General features: G+C 40.2%; 1 protein-coding gene across 1 annotated transcript; it reads right to left on the bottom strand.

Moving 5' to 3' along the window:
• Positions 1–1,296: 1,296 nt before the first annotated feature.
• RB195_004938 (uncharacterized protein) lies at positions 1,297–12,226 on the bottom strand (the record flags this gene model as incomplete). The annotated part of the gene is made up of 23 exons (XM_064177172.1): positions 1,297–1,410; positions 2,095–2,190; positions 2,672–2,830; positions 2,887–2,995; positions 3,051–3,166; positions 3,233–3,317; positions 3,376–3,477; positions 3,556–3,754; positions 3,819–3,941; positions 4,346–4,553; positions 4,613–4,752; positions 6,222–6,297; positions 6,368–6,459; positions 7,732–7,861; positions 7,994–8,073; positions 9,622–9,694; positions 10,874–11,005; positions 11,071–11,229; positions 11,315–11,443; positions 11,512–11,585; positions 11,742–11,852; positions 11,912–12,046; positions 12,130–12,226. 23 exons carry the CDS (start codon positions 12,224–12,226, stop codon positions 1,297–1,299), a joined length of 2,739 nt encoding a protein of 912 aa, XP_064034297.1.
• Between the last annotated feature and the right edge of the window lie 5,998 nt (positions 12,227–18,224).

Below are 18,224 nucleotides of genomic sequence, written 5' to 3'. Positions count from 1 at the left end.
CATCCGTGCTCTTCCGAAAAGTAAGGAAGGTGAAGGGTTACTTGTTAGGTTCAGCGAAACATTCTGCGGTCACCTAGCTCGATAAAAAGTCAACGAGCTGTTGCTTTACCTTTTTTTGTATACAATATCACACTTAAAGATTTACAACCTTTTATTTATATCCTGTGCACATTAGCCGTGCCTTGTATGGCAACGTTGACAAGATCGTAACTGGTACTAAAGCTGACTATCTCACAAGAATGCTTGTATGGACTTGGCGTAGCGTAACCCCTTGTCTAAATGCCATCATATTCGTTCATCAAGCATTCTGTGAGCGTCTAATAGAAATCCAATACAAACATAATGCAACATGAATGTACAATACCCGTACTTTGGTGTAGTACACTAGTGACAACGCTCGAACGAATATACTTGTAATGAAAGCCCTCAAAGGGTCACTCGCATAGTCCCTGAGAAAGAAAGATGTGAAACGGTAACGCTTCATGGAGAAATTCGTCTCTTGGAGTGAGTATAACTATTTAGTGTTTACATAATGTTTTCTCACGGATTATGCGATGTAAAAGTGAACAAAGCAAAGGTTTTCGAGCGTCTATCTCAATGTTTACAACAATTGAATAACTAACTACAGGCAGGCAAGAATTTTTTTTTTCGAAAAAAATTGAATCATAAAATAATACTCTGCATCCGAAGTTTGTAAGTAGGGCATGCCCATTGTAGTCCCTGATATTAAAAGGCCGTTTTCAACAAGAAAGAGGGGGATTCGAGTTAGAGGTGAGGCTTGAATGGGTGATATTGATGGGACGTGGATGTAGCATTGCCTGGACGGGACTGAACCCCACTGAGGCGACATTACGTCTACATGCTACGGTGACTAAGAGATGTTGCAAGTTGTATCGCAGCTATCGCAAGGCCCGCATCCAACATATTTTATCCGGTAGGATAAAACACGTTCTGGAGAGTGAACTCATGTTGTGTACAGTCCTATCCAATAAAATTTACGATGAGGACATATATCCAGATGTTTTAGCACTGGATATGTTTGTCCGACCGAAGGTTAGGTCCTGCAACGAAGTACGAGACCACTGATTTTGCGCTAGGTATCAACTGTGTGGTGTTGAATGGTACGCTTGCACCCTGTTCATCCTTCCAAGGACACGTGTGTATTGGTGCGGGCCCAGAGTTCACTGCGGGAAAATGAAACATAACGTTTTGTACAGTAAGAGCTAGCAGTATAGAATGCTGGTTGATGAGAGGAAAACAGAAGCGTTCGAAAATTTGATCAAAATGAATTTAGATCTATGTGGTGCGAATAGAGTCCGCTTCTAAAAGTGACATCTCCTGGCCAGTGCTGTCCACCCGAACGCTGACCAGCATCCGGTAGCAATTGAAGTTGAGCAGTGGTAGAGGAATCTGTAATTCTAAAACTTTGAGAGCGAATAGTTTTACAGTGTTAATTAGCATTTTTCTGGTTCGCGCTCATTCTCACAATGATCACCCATGTTTGTTGGGTAGCGTGTTGAATTCTTCGTAGAATTCGTCTTTGTTGTGGCTTCCGTAGACCCTTCACTTGTGACCCTTAGCTTGAATCTTTTGCGGAATCTTCCGCTGTCTTATTAAGGCGCATCCAGACGACGTTGTGCCTCAATCCTTTCAACACGTTAAGTCTTTACAACTATTCGCCTCCTGCTTTTCTTTTAATCAGGATCACAGTAGTGAATGGTGTAGTATTCGACGCTGATGACCGTACGGTCTCAGATTTTCTGTACTGTAGCGACCGGCGCAGGGGGATGTCGCAGTAATCTGGCCAACACAGATCGTTGGATTTTAGTCGTCAGTAGCCGGCAGCTGAGCGTGACGACATGGATAGTTTTTGCCAAAGATTCCATGCTCCCTTCAGACATTCCACTAATCAAGTTTTGGACTTGGCCAGTGCGCTCACCAGCAACAGGTTTTTGCAAAGTCTGGAAAACTTACGCCATATGATAGCGCAAACTAACCTATTCATTCCGGTCAAATCATTCAATGAATAAATGCTGTAGAAACTGGTTGATACTTCAATGAATAAATGCTATAGAAACTAGTTGATTAACATACCTGAGATAGAAATGAGGGTAGCAACACTAAACCGTGCCATAAGCCCCAGATCACTACTAAGGTGATAGTCTTCACGAACACTAATGGAATGTAGTTCTGAAAGAAGCGAAGTTAGGCGGCGACTATTCCGGAAGGTTTAAAGGCACCGTATCATGAAATTGACGTAGTGTGGAAACGTGATGGAAAACAGAGTTCAGGGTGTAGATTATAAATATGAACGTGGCACCGTTCAATTTCCAATAATTGTCCTTTTAAAAAATGGATTGGGAAATGGTGTTCGTTCCTACAATGTAAGGGTGGAATCCCCCATCCCGATGCGCACGTCGCGTACACGCACGAGCGGTCGAAAACAAATGAGTGGTCCTTAGGAGCCCATTCGAGTCGAACCACCGAGGGGACCGAAATGAGTAGAAGGATGGCGCTAACCTCGTAAAAACAGACATCGTTTGTTAGGACGATTAGGGGAAATTGGGTTTAGCCCCGCTCATATTCGTAATCTACACCCCAAACTTTATCTTTTCCATCAGGTTTCCAAACGCGTCAATTTTATGTCACGTTGCCTTGAAGGATGACCTACCTGCAACACAACAATTGGAAGTATACAGATGACTGTAGAGATCCCAGCTTGTGACATTGGCCAAGCCACATTACTTATCGTGTTTCGTATTCGGTCGTAAGGTGTGACAAGGTCGATTCGCACTTCACGCCCGCCTCGAAGTGCTTCGCGATATGATAACTGAATTCGGATTTTTCTTTTGGTCTGAGCTGAGACAAATCGTGAAGAAATAATACTTGATAGTGGTAGGTGGTGTGAGCGACGAAGTCAACTGCCATGCCGATGCTGATCAAGATGGCACAAAGAGATACTGGGTCGAGATCCAGATGCCAGAAAGAGAGATATCTGGAGAAGGAACGAAGTTGTGACTAAAACCATTACTACATACGTGAAAACAAACCCCATAACGCCGAGACTTATGGATGCAATCGCGGAGGTGGCCATGATAACGGAGACAGGATTTTGGATAAAAATTGTGCACACTATAGCCATACAGAACAGTGTCCACATACAGGTCTGAAAAACCAAGGTGCTATTTTCAGGACATCTTTCTCGTCAGACGAAAGTCAGTCGTTTACTCACCTGCCAGGTTAACGATTTCAGGCTGAGCATCTGATCCACGAACATAGCGTTAACGTTCCATACGCTGGCATTAAGTTTAGGGTACCTGAAGATTTGTGGATTTTTTCATCGTAATAGTAATTCCTGCGAGGTTTTTGTTGTACTTGTCAACGATAGCTCTCCATTTGAGCATCAAAGCGATCCTATCATCCCACGATGTGTTGTTCTCGTACACGACAACCAATGAGAATTTACGGACGGAGACACTGAAAATAATGGCATCTTACTGCGATAGTATTAACGATGGGTATAGTTTCGCAGGTGATTTCTGAAAAAAAGCTCACCTTTGATTGTAGTCGAGTTTCAGAAACGCCTTATGATGTTTATAGAGTGGATTTCCTAGGAAACCAGCCAATTTCTTGTATCCGAACTCTTTTTCGTCCGGATATTCGTCTGCATCGAAGTAGAAGTCGAAGTCGTTAACGCCGACACCCCAGTAGTAGTTGATATAGTCACGCAGCCAGAACATTGTGAAATTTGCGCCTGGAACGAGAATTTTATTTCTGAATATGGAACCTTGATGAGAGAATGACCAATATTCGGTAACCTCGACAAGTCGGTAGCGATTCAAATTCGCCTACAAATGAGTGTATTTCGTGCAGTCGATCGGGATCACGAATGTCCACAGGATTGTTAACTATGATGGTGACTGGATAATATTCGGCCCAAACTGAAAAATGAATTGTATAGTCGAGTCAAAACGACGTAAAGCTTGGCGGAGTTACGTAAGCGGTTGCGTTTGAAGCGGCGCGGTGTAGTTATTGGCTTTTATCGAGGTGAGATCATCTCGAACTGAAACCATGAGCGAGGCTAGCAAGGGTCCTCCTCGATTCTAACTGTTACGTGACACCGCACCGCTCCGTAACGCATCCCACTCACGTAACTGCACCAGATATCATTTCGTATTGATCCGACTACAATTGAGGCTAATTTATTCAACGATTTATTTACTTTATGGAGAGCCTTCACCGAATATCCAGATACGAAATGATCTGAGATCGATTGGTTTGTCGGATTGATCCTCAATTAGGTCTCAGCGATAGTTTGGCCAAGTGCTGCAAAACGTAAACTCACCTATATTTTCAACCAGTCGATTGGGTCGATGAATAGGGGTGTCCTTGGGTAGGATTTTTTCCGTGTCCAGTTTGGCAGTAATACTTATTGTACCCATAATGCCGAAATACCAATAGACCAAGGTACCAACGAAAAGCACCAGCGCCACACGATGATCAGATAGCACTCGACTGTAACCGTGCAGAATAGCATGGAAGAAGTGCTTCCCCTGGAAAACAGCGTTATATGAACAAAGAAACAAAGTTGTTAATAAATTTTACTACAAACTTTTGCCTTCAAACAGCCTTCTTGGATTTCTTTGGTCTCCTCGAGTGAACAGTAGTAGAGAATTGGACAGAATATAATTACTGTATAAATATAGGCGAAACCCAGCGCCATTGCACTGCCAAAGCAGAAAATTGATATTTCTGAAATTTTTCTGCACATAAGGTATGATAGATTTGAGATGTGGAACAGAGGAAAATTGTGTGAAAAATCTGAAGTTTCTTGTATAATTTCGCAGGGATACCAGAGGACTGATCTCTGATTATATTTGTGATAGTTAATTAAGCGAGAAAGGACCGAGTAACCACATTAGTTGATCACCAGATCACTCGTTTGGGGCCTTCGGGCTGGTGTACCGGGTATGAAGGAGAAATATTGCCAGTGCGGCTTTTGTTATTTCGAATAAATTTTTCTTGAAGGTAGCGTATCACGAAATTGACATGATAGAGAAACCAGAAGGAAAACATAGAGTTTGGATTGTAGATTACGGCAACTTCCGATGTTCTGCTTGATTCCGGTGGCCAGGCTCAATTCCTCTAGACGTTCTAAAAAAACGTCATGAGAACCGCTTTAGTTCCTACAAGGTACGTTAGAACCCCCCTCTTTTTTTACACGCTTCGGTCTTCTCAGCACCCATTGGTTTTACTTGAATAGGCTGGCGAAGAGACCTCATTAATCTTCGACCCCTCGCTCGTGGATGCACAAGAATGGCATGTTGCAGCTGATTTCAGTAGGAAAAAGCGCCGTTTTTTTTGTCTTCACGACGTATGGAGAAAGTTGAGCGAAGCCACGTTTCCGTAATCGTCAACCCAAAGTCTAAGTTTTCCTTGGTTTCCGTACCACCGTCAATTTCGTGATACGCTGCCTTTAATTGGAGTTCGATACAGTTCCCTCATCGTAGTGAAATCCTAATAAGTCGTCATTTTAAAGCCACACCAATGTCATCGAATCGGAACTCGATCTTTCAAATAGCAGTAAGTACGCAGATCACTGGTTACCATGTTCGAAAGAAAAGGTCTCGGTGAACACTGCCTGGCACTCTATGACACCAATTGCGCGAACAACGCCCTTTCTTCATCCATTGTTTGCGAGAAATTGTCAGTAAAGCCTTTTTGTTTGGATCTCTACGCAGCGTTGTTTTTGTCGAATGGGGAGTGATCTTATGACCTGTCGATGCTGTTACCAAAAACTCTTTCTATTCACCTAACGTTAAGAACTGCATTGTTGTTTTGTTAATTTACAAGCTAAAATAAGAGATAGCAGAAGCGAAAATCCTTTGCTGTATAGAATTTTGGAAAAGGTGAGAGGAAGGGCGGAGAGAAAATGTTTGATAGCGGATGAAAAGTGAAGATAACATCAATTTATTTGCATGATCTTTCTATCGATAGTTTACTAATTAAAAGAGCCACTAATAAGCAAATAAATAGAATAAATATAAATACAATGATATAAAATATTGTATATAAAATATAATATAATGAATAGATCGACAAGACAAAAAAAGGATGGTTTTGAATGAATGCATGAATGAATAAAAAAACAGTAAAATGGCCAAAAAACATTATTAACAAATAGAAACAATCTGAAGTGACCAAAAAACATTATTAACTACCTTCTGTTGGCGTTAACCACCCAATGAGAAAAGTGACAACGTTCGTGAGAGTTGTTGTGGTGATAGATGGACCAACCTGAAAAACAGCAGAAGAAAAGAAATCTTGAGAAATCAGTTAAGAAGACAAGCAGTAGACTCAGACAAACCTCTTCTAGGACTTTTCCCAATCGTGCGGCGGGTGACTGTCGTAGTGGTTGTCGCAACCAGGCGTGAACGGTCAAAAATGAGTCGTTTACGCCTGAACCAGTAGAATCAAACCCGTAGTCAGATGTACGACATCGGTAACTTCGGTTGGGTTTAGAGTGGAACAGGCAACTGTGGCGTTATGTCACGTTTTCTGGGTCCATACTCGATGTCTGTAGTTCAAATTCACTCTGCACACTCTTTGTTTGGTATTTATTTACTTATTTTTCTGAGAACACTCATAGATATGTCACAAAACAAGAACAGTAAGGAACAGAGCTCTTTAGAATATCGGCAAAATTTTATACAGGAAAGATGGACCTTTTTAGCTCATGGTGGGTTTACACTTCATTCTTCTGCTGCAGAAGGTGAAAAATCCTCACGCGAGGTTATTTTCCCCCGCCTAGAACGCTACAGTTGGGTTTGGGTGACGTACTTTACCTCGAACGGACGAGTCCGTCAGGAAACCGGGTGGGGGAACTTCAAGCGAAGGGGATCACGAACTTAGCTAACGACTAACCACCACAACCAGAATAGAATAGGGGCCAATTATAGGGAGAAACTTTTAAGAACTGCTTATCAAGGCAGAATTCCATGTACTTAGTGTCAGAGCTGAAAGAAAAAAGACCTAAATTCGTGAACTAAGAAGATAGCATTATTTTTTTTATTTATTTTAAGCAGTTGATAGTGTTTAAAGGATAGTAAGATACCCAACCTACAGTATTTCAATTTACTATATCTATTGTAAATAATATTATAGTAAATATTAAATAATATTATAGTATAGTAAGTAATAGCCTACAGTATTTCAATTTACAATATTCATTGGTTTTGTAATATTTCGTACGTTTTGACGACAATACGCATTTTTACGGTCATAACTCCTACTATCATAATTGTCAGATCCACTATCAGAGGTAGTAAATGTGTTTTTTTTTTTTACCTGTACATGTTACTATATCGTAACGACCCATTCTAGGCGATCAACGAAGGGAATTAGTGGGTCGTGTACAATTTGTCACCACAGATTAAAGCCAGGAACTACTACTTTTTGCAAATAGAATATGAACAAATTCCATTTGATTCGATTTATTAGCCGATTGATGACAGCGAGCTTTTTTTGCGTATCTGGAGAGTGGGACTTTGCTTTTTCCTGGTTCATGTTGTGTGTAATTCGAAATAATAACCCAGTTGAGTACAAAAAAAAACTCGTGAAATTAACAAATCATAAAAATAACCCTTAAAAAGTGTTGTGGAGGGGTTTATCAAGTTGGGAGTTGGTAGATGAACGAAATATGGGGCGTATCACATCTTCGAAAACACGTACCTATGCCCATGATCAAGAATGGCATGATGAGCATCAACGAGTTCGTTCTGTTCCCAATAAGCGAACTAAGGCCTAAGGTGGTGATGATCGCCAGTACCGGCACAATGGCGCAGCTGACAGCCACAACTATCTGAATCAACACTTTCGCATTGGGATGAAAAACGACGGAACATGTGGTCGAAAAAGAAATAAATTATGCATGGTGAAAGGTAGAAACGAGAAACAAAAACTAACAGAAGCATTTTAAGAATGAATTACCTACCGTACTCCACCGAAGCCGGTTAAAATACAGCGACGATCCGCATACAGTGATGCAGACAAAGGCAAACATTATTGAGAATCCTGAAATTTAACTCAGCGTAACGAATTACGATTCACTAATGGTAAAACAATTCTTTCAGTTCACAACATTTCATAGTAGAACAATTCTTTTTTCGAGTTGCAAGTAGAATGATCGTTAAAGAAATGCCGAAGTTGCTCAGGAAATTTTAGACCTTGGTTCTGCATGAGGTGGGATTAAATATATCCATGCGTTCTGGGAGGGATATCAATGGGATTTGTATGAGAAGGCAAAGTGCTGCTGTTCGGCAACGCATTGCATGGATTCTGCGCAGTTCTTAGAACTATGAACTATCGAACTTCGTTGATAGTCGAATTTAAGCAACAGCCAAGATTGTTAACAAAATTTATTACGGATAACGTTTCGGCGTTGTCGCCTTCGTCAGAGCCTGGAAAGTAAGAACATTTGCAATATATCCTCTCAAATGCCTCATCCAGAACAAGTCATCATCCCTTCCAGGATACTTAAACCCGGCAACACACCACGAATCTAAAGGGACGGATATTCAAATATCTTATAAGGGATAGGATGAGGAGAGAATTCCGTTCATTTCTTCCTAATTGCGTAAAAAAAAGATAGCGCCCACAAGACTGGCGCGCTCCAGTCGAACTCCCTGCAGAAAATAGTGCAGATTAACGGGAAGCCGATTTTCCGGGCCGTTTTTTACGGCAGTTAGGAGAAATGGACGGAATCACCCTCCTCCCCATAAAGCTACTATCCCTTTCAGCGGCCCTTCCACAGGTTCTACTTAAATAGTGTAGTGAGGAAACTTCATTAATCTTTGAACGTTTGCACGTAGACGGAACCCCTGTACACGAGTGTCGCTTTGCAACTGATTTCGTAGGAAAGAGCGCTGTCTTCCACGCCGTTTTTTTTTTAATGATTAGGGCAAGATTGTGGCAAGATGGCAGGTTTTTTATATGGAGCCACGCTCGTTTCCGTAATCTACAACCTGAACGCTACGTTTTCCTGGCGTTTCCGTACCGTGTCAATTTCATGATACGGTGCTTTTAAATGGTATAAGACCCTATTTTCATCATAGGAAAGGAGTTAGAAAAGAAAAACTTTCGATCTTTTTTTAAAGGATCGAATCACATCGCACTTGTGTGTGAATCCAAACATGGATCGGCTTTGACGCACCATTGCGGGTATGTAAATGCTAAGGGGTAGGAGTGAGCTCAAAGGAATTTCTACAAATGATGGGTGAATTCCACGATCTACCAGCAGCAATGTAATGCGGGAATTTTATTCCAGCCACTAAGCGGACCCCGAAACACTGAAATTGATACTCGTAAACAATCTGGAGAGAATACAAATGACCACATGAAAAATCCACTTTCTCATGAAGAATCAATTGAGGTGCCGTGCAGAACTTCGTTCGGGCCCAGGGTGTACATGGTTTCTTTGTGAGATTTGCAGTTTCGTCCCGCCCAGATATATGTTTTATTCCATGGAAGCCCTCGTTTCTAGATTTTCTGAGTATATTGGAACAAGATCTAAGATTGGAAAAATGAATTCAAACAAAAAAGAATCGAATTGAACTAAATTACCTGTAGCAAAGTACGGCGACATTCGCTGTGCGTCCTTGTTCATTTCGGTATCAACGATTTCGGCGCCAATCACCTGAATTTGCGAATTTTGCGATGGTTGATCGGAAACGGATGATCTCCACCGTGGTTTTTTCTTGTGTTAGTTGGTCGGTGATTCTTGACCCTATCCTGCTAAACCTCTGCACTCTCAGCCGGACTAGGGTTTCTGTTGGCGGAATGTCCAGGCACAGTTTCGTGTCAATTAGATCATATTGAAGCGATAGTTGCACTACTGCCTCCACCGCTTCAGATCCTGTGACGGGAACTGTACGTGCAGAAATCGTCGCTTGTCAGAGGGATCAGTTTTCGCTCTACTTCATTTTCGTGGAGCTTCTATACGTAGTTCTAGGTAAAAATCCACAATAAGACTTGATTCTATCATTTATCGATGAGTTTTGCGGAAAAAGGCCGGGAATGTTAACGGCTTTTATGATGGGTAATGTTTCCCTATTGTCAAACGTTTCCATCTCACAGAACACATTCTTAACCAAAATCAAAAAGTGGAAACAAAATTTTTCAGGCCCTTGATAAAGAAAAACCCTTGTGAATAATATTTGGGGTACGTGGTGGTCTGTTACGTTACTAGATTTAGCAGAGTACTAGCCATTGTATTGCGCTTCGAGTTTCCCTATACTCTGAATGTTTTCTGTAGGGCGATGAGGCGCTTGTGAAGATAAATCACTGATGGCTCTGGGGTTTTCAAGCTCTGACGATGGCGATTAATAAAGTGAAGTGATTAGTAAAGAACGTTCAATATGAGTATTGGCTACAGCTCAAGCAAATCAATAAAAAATCACAGAATTCTTATTCAAGTGAATGATTTCAATTTTGCACATGTGCCTGGTAAGACTGTGGTATTACGTTTGAGTTCCCTTTTCGTAGCAGTTGCAGAAAAATAGGAATAACCTCAGGAAGAGGCTATTCATTAGTATTTCCTCACATATTTTTTGATACCAGTAGTAGTTTTTAGGAAAGCAAATGGAAAGCTAGGGATTCCCAATAGGTTAAATTTAAAAAGCGTCCTTGAGTAAAACAGCTATGCATTCTACGTGCCAGAATTCAAGGACGGTCGAATATGGGCAAATATAATTGTTGTGCCTATCTCAGTACTCTTGTCGTCGTAATGTTAGCATTCTCATAATTATTTTATAGAAAAAAACAAAGAAATAATGTAGGAGAAAGGGAAAATTCATGAGAGAGCTGCGAAACTTACTAATAATTCTAGCATATTGTCCGGGTTTGACGTATAGTTGGAACAGTAATCAAAGAGCGCCAGCTCCCATGCGCCAAGGCTTTCCGTGTCTGCTGCCGTTTTCATTTCGGCCATAAATGACATGGAGATAAGCTGAAAAAAGAATATAATTAGAGTAATGGGGGATCACGAGGAACCGAAATGATTAGATTTCTTACCTTAACGTATTCTATATTCGTTACATTGTAGTTCTCTAAGGTTTTTACACCGTAGAAATTGCGTTCCAAGTGCAATTTAATGCCGCGGAGATCGGCTATGGGATATGTCAATTGCAGTGACATTGAATCGGGATTTAATGTCTTTTGATAGAGGGCTTGCTGAAAATAGCAATAGAGTAACGCATAGAAATTCGAAGCATAGTAAAAAAATGTACTTATAGCATTTTATCGCAAGTGAACTTACTAGAAAATATCCAACAACCACATTCGAGTCGCAGTAATGACCGCAGAAGTTACCGTATCCGACCGTATGACCATCGGGTAAGGTAGCGGAGAGATTTTTCGATATACGCACCATTGTTTGTACGGCTTCCTACAGTTGCAAAAAAAGTGAGAAAAACTACAGCAATGATAAATGTATGAGCAGTGCGACTACAGTACCTGTAGGTAATCTAATCGATGCATCGATCCCTTATCTTTGGCAAGCATTAACACTGTAGTCATCGCAGGATCTCCTGTAAGACGTGCTTACTTTATATGAGATCTTGCGTTGAAATTGTGGTGTTTTTTTAGGGGATCATTCTTTTTGGAAAAATAAGAAAGGAAAAATATAAAAATAATAAAAAAAAAAGAAAATTTCACGGAAAATTGGAAGGAAACAGAATAGATACCTTCTGATCCAAGGAATTCCCTGTACAAATCGGTTTCCAGCCGAGACCGTGACGTACGTGGTGTATAACCGTCTCTTACATTATCCCGTAAATGCAATTTTACAATCCCGCCTAAGAATTTGGTATAACATTTCAGAAATCGTTCATGAAATAAGAAATAGTGGACTTACATGATAATGAACAGAGAATAATACCCGATATAAGAAATGCAAGAGGAAACTGCCCAATAAATGTGCCCCATAGTCGAAAAAAACCCTTTAAGGATACTGATTTCATCATGAAGAGAAATTCATTTGTTTTCGTTCCTGGAAAAAAGAGAAGAATTAGTGGGAGAATTCTTTCGATTGCCCCTTGAACGTTTTAAAAGAATTTTTAACCACCAACTTACTCGGTTGCGTTAGTATTGAATGTGGATTAATGACTGGATGTGTTTGTTCCCGCTTTGTGTTGTTGCATAACGGCGCCCTGCCCTCCTCAGAAGACATGTCACGGATGAGGGCGCCTTAAAGTGTGAGGTACTCGGTTTGAATCTGACGTCATCGACAACGGGGCGCGGCGAAATGAACGGCGAAAAACATGGAATGTTTCAGGACCTACGAAAAGCGCTGATCACATGGAGATTACTCAACCACATTGCGCTTTTCTATTCCACAGATGAATAGAAAAGCGCATTGGTTGATTCTCCGGTGCTTCTCCTACGTTCCTCATTCAACGAGTAAATGAGTAGTACTGATTTGAACAAACTTCAAATGAATGAATGGTCGAATGAATGAATAGATGAATGGCTTGCAAGTAAATAAACAAACGATTTAAACGAACTTCAAATGACTGTTAGAATATCTGAACGATAAGAAAAGGCAACAATGTTGATAGAGAAAAGGAAAAACTAGGAAAAAAATGAGGATTAGTGACGCTTGTGACAATTTATAGCTTAAAGTTGAACCATTGGATCTGATTCCTGGTTTTTTCCTCACAAATCGGTTGAAATGTGGATGAAGAGATAAATTACTCACTTGATGAAGAATAGTTAAATGAGTAAAATGCATGAATAACTTGGAAAATAACGGAAAAATATCAGAAATGCGAGGATAAACCAATTGCCTTTCACAGGCGAGCCACTAATGAGTAGCGGGAATTGCAACGTCTAGGAATGGAAGGAAAGAGAACCAAAAGAAGGAAAGAAACTGGAGAAAAAGAAGAAAATAAGGTAATACATGGATATGTGAGAGCAACAAGAGCCAAGCTTTCTCTTGATCAATTATGTAAAATAAAGGACGTGAATGGATAGCGAATGGCAAAAAGGAAGAAAAAATAAAGGGAGTTAATACAGTAAGCAAAAACGGTAACATAGTTCGGAGAAAGACGAGAAAAAAAAGAGAAAAAAGATTAATCTCCCTGAGAAGAGAGGAACCAGATAATTGTATATGTTTTCAAGAATATATGCGTAAAAGAAAGAAGTGAAGAAAAGGCAAATTTCTCTATCACTGGGAGAAGTTCAGGTGAAAAATTGCTTGGATTTGAAATATTGATTGAGGAGAGAGAATGAACATGGACATAACACTCTATGAAAGGTAAGATCCGGACTGTAAGAATTTCACGGGAGGAGTGCATGGAAATAGTGAGAAAACAGTGTAATTTCCATGATGGGCATAATTGTCCTTCCCAGAATTCGCTGAGAAGCGAGCGCAAATTCTGTGACATCCAGAAAAAGATTTTGGTTCTTCAAATATTGTACAAATAGCTAATCTATTGAAAAAGGCAAGAATTATACTATGGGATCCAAAGGGAGACTGAAGATCTTGCTGCAGAGCATCCTTCGCCTGTTTTTGCCGATCAGTTTATTGCCGAGCATAAACGTGTAACAGTCACGACATGTGGAAAAACCACAAATAGGTTGTTCGCATCGCCGCCGTTCCGCCGCTACAACTCGTCTTAGAGGCAGTTTTTGTGTACGATGACGATGGCAGCGATTTGGATTTGGAATTTTGAAGATAGTAACATTAACAATTGGTCGTACACGAAACATCAACAAATGATGTGGAGAGAACAAGAGCGACTAGACAACTGTTGTCTATACGATCGTTGCGGCTGCGTACGAAACCACCGCCTATGGCGTTCGAGACCTTTCGTGAGCAAAGATTGTCCCGACGAACCCGTGATGACCGCTCTAAAAAGCGGATGACCTCTGGACCGCAGATTAGCGATTCGTTTCGTTTCAATGGGCAGTTCCTTCAAATGCGCCTTCGCCTTTGTTGTAGAACGGCACCGAACGGTTTCCAACAGCGTCAGAAAAGCAAGGTTTATGGTAATCAGCTACAACATGCACTGACTTGAAGTTGGAAGATTTGATAGAAGCAGAAAACATGTAACTTTTCACCGTAAATCGTCGAAAAATTCTCGGACAGGACAAGTGTCCCAGAATTCGCGCATGAAACTTGTCATATGGGAAAAAAAATCGAGAACGTCTTGACAAATCAACCTAACTAGGCACAGCGCGGATTTTGGGACGAAAATAAACTATTAATTAGAGCGGTTTCTTGAAGAAGAATTCTTAGAATGTCAGTCGCACTCAACGAGAGAAATTCAAAATTTCCGTCAGCCTTGAATTGGATGTGTTCACTCTCTTTTCGTGGAAGAAAATGGAAAATATACATATGAGGGAATTAATTTCTAAGCAAATGCTTTTTTATGATCTGTCCTGAAAACTGGCTACGACCTTCCCTAGTTTTCATCAGTGTTATTAAATACATGCTTTCAATGGAATTCTAAAGTTCCCTATGCATTTCAATCAGAATGAGTTTAATTCTGCCAAGCGCAAGCATGTTAGTGTTATGAATAGGAAATACGAACATTTCTTCCACAGGAAACTCGTCCTGTAAGCATAATAGTGCAAACTAATGTGAGAGAGATTCTCGTGCTGGTTTATTTCGATCTTGTTCCTATACCCTGTCCTTTTTTTTATCAAACTGATTCAAAAATAGTGCCATGAGGACATTAATTTGGTGTGAAAATGGAAGTTTATGGAAGATGTTGTCATGTTCCTGGGTTCCTTTCATATGGAAAAGGACTGACTAACCAACTGCAATTGCTCAGGAGTTTCACCAAAAACACATATGGACTTAAGATTGTTCTGTGATTCTTGCAAACAAAACAACAAAAAAAAGGAAAAAGAGCCTGAACTGATCAAGCCTATCAGCAGGTGATTGATCGATCCGTTCTAGAAAAAGACGAAACGCAATGCGAGTCTTCGCACTAACATTTACTGCTGTAATTATTACAACGTAGAAGTGTGAGAGTGAGAAAAAAAAGAAGTGTGGAGAAAATCGGAGAAATCACGTTGAAGATTTATGAGCGAGGCCGAAGAGGTGTAGCGACATTTAGCAACGTAGCATACGATATTGTACGACGAATGTTAAACGGAGCATTGAACTTCGGTTCGCTTAAAAAAAAAGCAAATTTGGAATGGAAGTGAACGGAAAATGAGGATTGAGGCCTGAATCACTTTAATGATTGCGGGACCTTTGTCAGAAGAAAGGTTGAATCTCAGAAAAAAGATAAAGGAAAAGCACTCATTCACGAGATTTCTCGGGTCGATGACGACTTCAAATTAAAAAAAAACACCAAGAATGCGTCAGTACAACCTCAGAGTCAGAAGCCCTCTTCGCTCTACCTGCAACTCATCACCCGAGTGTAGTGTACAGCTCTCGTTTTGAGGAAATACGCAAATAAACGAAAATGTGAAGACGATTTCTTTTGGATTATCCGGATTTGCTGACTGAGGAGTTAAGCATTCACGGCGCAAGAGCATTGCCTCAGTTAACTTCATGTTATCGTAATCTCATTCCATAAAAAATACCCGCTGCAGCTAGTTCTATAGAATTCTACCAAGTAGAAATGACTTCTTCCACGTGCCCGCCTGTGAAGGTCACGTGGAAAAAATCTTTTCAACGTAATCATGTGATTCGTATTTTGCTGAATCCGCTGTGAGACGGTTTTGAATACGATTCACTGGGAAGAAATTGAAAAGGGTGACGAAGAATATAATCACCATGCATGAGAGTGATTGGAGAGGAAAACAAGAGGTCAACGTCCAAATTCCTGGTTCAGAAATGATTCCAAAATGAAGTAGAATATGCAGAAATTGCTTCAAAGAGTGAAATTAAGCAGAAAACGAGATGGATGGATAGAAAAAACTCATCCGCTATCTTTTCCTTATGCATAGAATAGACTGCTTTTCGGGAATTATCGGATGAACTTTTTCTTTCTTTTCTTTCTTTTTCGTGGAGCAAAAAATAGTTTGTAATAATAGGAAATAGATAAATTCACATTGTTGTTCTAGAATTACTTTGCATTCTAATTTCCAAAAGAAAAAAACAAAATAGAAAACCCCTGGCTTTGGCAAAGATCTAACGTATGCATGTGAAATTATTTAATATAATTTTAATATTGTAGCTTTTGTTTCGAAGCAACAAACAAAAGCGCGAAATGGGATTTCCTTTTAAGGCACGCAGAAAACAGTACGTGATAGTTTAGAAGGGTGTGAGTATAAATTTTTTTTTCCTAAGAGAGCAACTGTCCTAAATTAATTGTTGTAGTTAAGCAATATAAATGGATCAAGCACTGCTCTCATTTCACGCGCATTTGAAGGCGAGAAATCACTGTTTTTTATAGCTTTTTTAAATAATTAAAAGTATCGTTGTGCACTTTCTGCTATTCTCTTATGATTTCGCGAATTCGTTTGAAAAAAAAGCTCACTTTCCACTGACTTACTGAATTCTTTACTAGTTAAGAAAGGAACTAGAAGGTGATAACAGAATAGGAAGAGAAAGTAATGGAGTATTAAAGACAGCACTCACAACAAAAGATCTTTTTCTTGTTCGTATACAGTTCTATTCTTGGAATCGAATAAAATAAAAGTGTGAAGAAAGTTGGGTCCACCTCGTGACCTTTTCTGCTGTCCCCTTCCAGTTTCTTTCTTAACCGATATAGATTTCAGTGAGTCAGCGAGATGTGGTGATTTTTCAAACAAACTCCCTTTACCATCGCAAGAAAATGGAGAAGGTGTACTGGGATGTACGTTTCTAATTAAAATTAAATAAAAATTGATCAAAAAACTGAGGAAGGAGGCCATTAAAATCAGTAATTTCTCGGCTTCAAGGGCATGCTGCACTGGGCTTTCGAAGTCTTGTTCATTTCTGCTAACTTTTTCGTATACGGTCATTGCCTATGACTCTTTACCCTCTTCACTTCTTAACCTTTATGAAGGGTTAAGGAGTGAAGAGGTATGAAGGAGGGTTACTGCTGTTAAATTGCGAGCACAATCAGTGGATTGTTGGAATCCAAAGAGTTAACTATTACTACTCTGTCACTTATGCTAAAAATAGGTAACAGCGTTGTAATCACTTGCGGATGAGCGTTTGGACTTTCCGATCACTGGCCTCCGGGCGGTCACGCCCACTTCTAACCCTCTATCAACGATGCTGATTTTTGAAAGTGTGAAGAAAAAACTGCTGAGGCTAATCTCTAATTGCATTATTAGCAATCGTAGGTCTCGTGCTACTCACAGAGAACAAAGACAAGCACTGAACTGGAAAAACGAGAGAATGCTCGAAGTCGCAATAAAAAGAAGCGGCCCCACTAATAAGGAGATCGACAAAAATAGTCAAGAGGTAGTTGAAAACAAATCCTCTGAATCAGATGTAGTCGTCGTCGAAAACAAGAAGTGGCGGTGTGTTCACACCGAACCAGAAAACACCATCTATATGAATATGAAGTTATTACGAAGATCTTATATTTGTTTACATGAAAGAAATGCTAAGTGGAGCATTTTTTTTTTGCAGAAAAAGAGCTTGACTCTTTAGCACAATAATAGAAATGATTTTAAAAAGATAAAATAACAGACAATACCAAGAATGCTTTGAAGGAATGTGGTACAAACTAAGAAAAATTAGATGAAAATGTTTGAGAAGATGGAAGTGGATGACGCGTCACGAAATAACATAGAAAAAAGAAGAGGAAAATACTTTTCGGCTCCATTTTGTTTCTTGTTCAGTTCTTTTCTGAACAGTGAGGAGAATGGAAAGGGAGAAAAGGGGCCCTATTAACGAACTACGCACTGAATTTTCAATTAATTCCTAAAAATCCTCCTATTTTGAGAAGATAAGGCCAGAAAAGGATAGAGGAGATGAAACCAGTCAAATTCCATTGATTCGTACCAATTCGGATGGATGGTGGACTAGAATTCCGCCATCTGAAGGGAATCTGAGGCCATCTGAGGAGGTAAGAGGGACGAAAACAATCAAATTCCATTGATCAATGTTCTACCAATTACAGTGGACTAAAATTCCGTCATCTGGTGTTTTAAGGGCATCACCCCTCGAATGGCGCGCTCCAGTCGAACTCCCTGTACGAAATAGTGCGCCAAAACCCCTGAAGCCGTATCTTCCGGGCCGTTTTTTACGGCAATTAGGAAGAAATGGACGG

This window comes from Necator americanus, chromosome I (genome assembly GCF_031761385.1).
Source record: "Necator americanus strain Aroian chromosome I, whole genome shotgun sequence".
Lineage (NCBI taxonomy): Eukaryota > Metazoa > Nematoda > Chromadorea > Rhabditida > Ancylostomatidae > Necator > Necator americanus.
The sequence above is the reverse complement of the archived record's forward strand: the minus strand, read 5'-3'. Positions and strand labels throughout refer to the sequence as shown.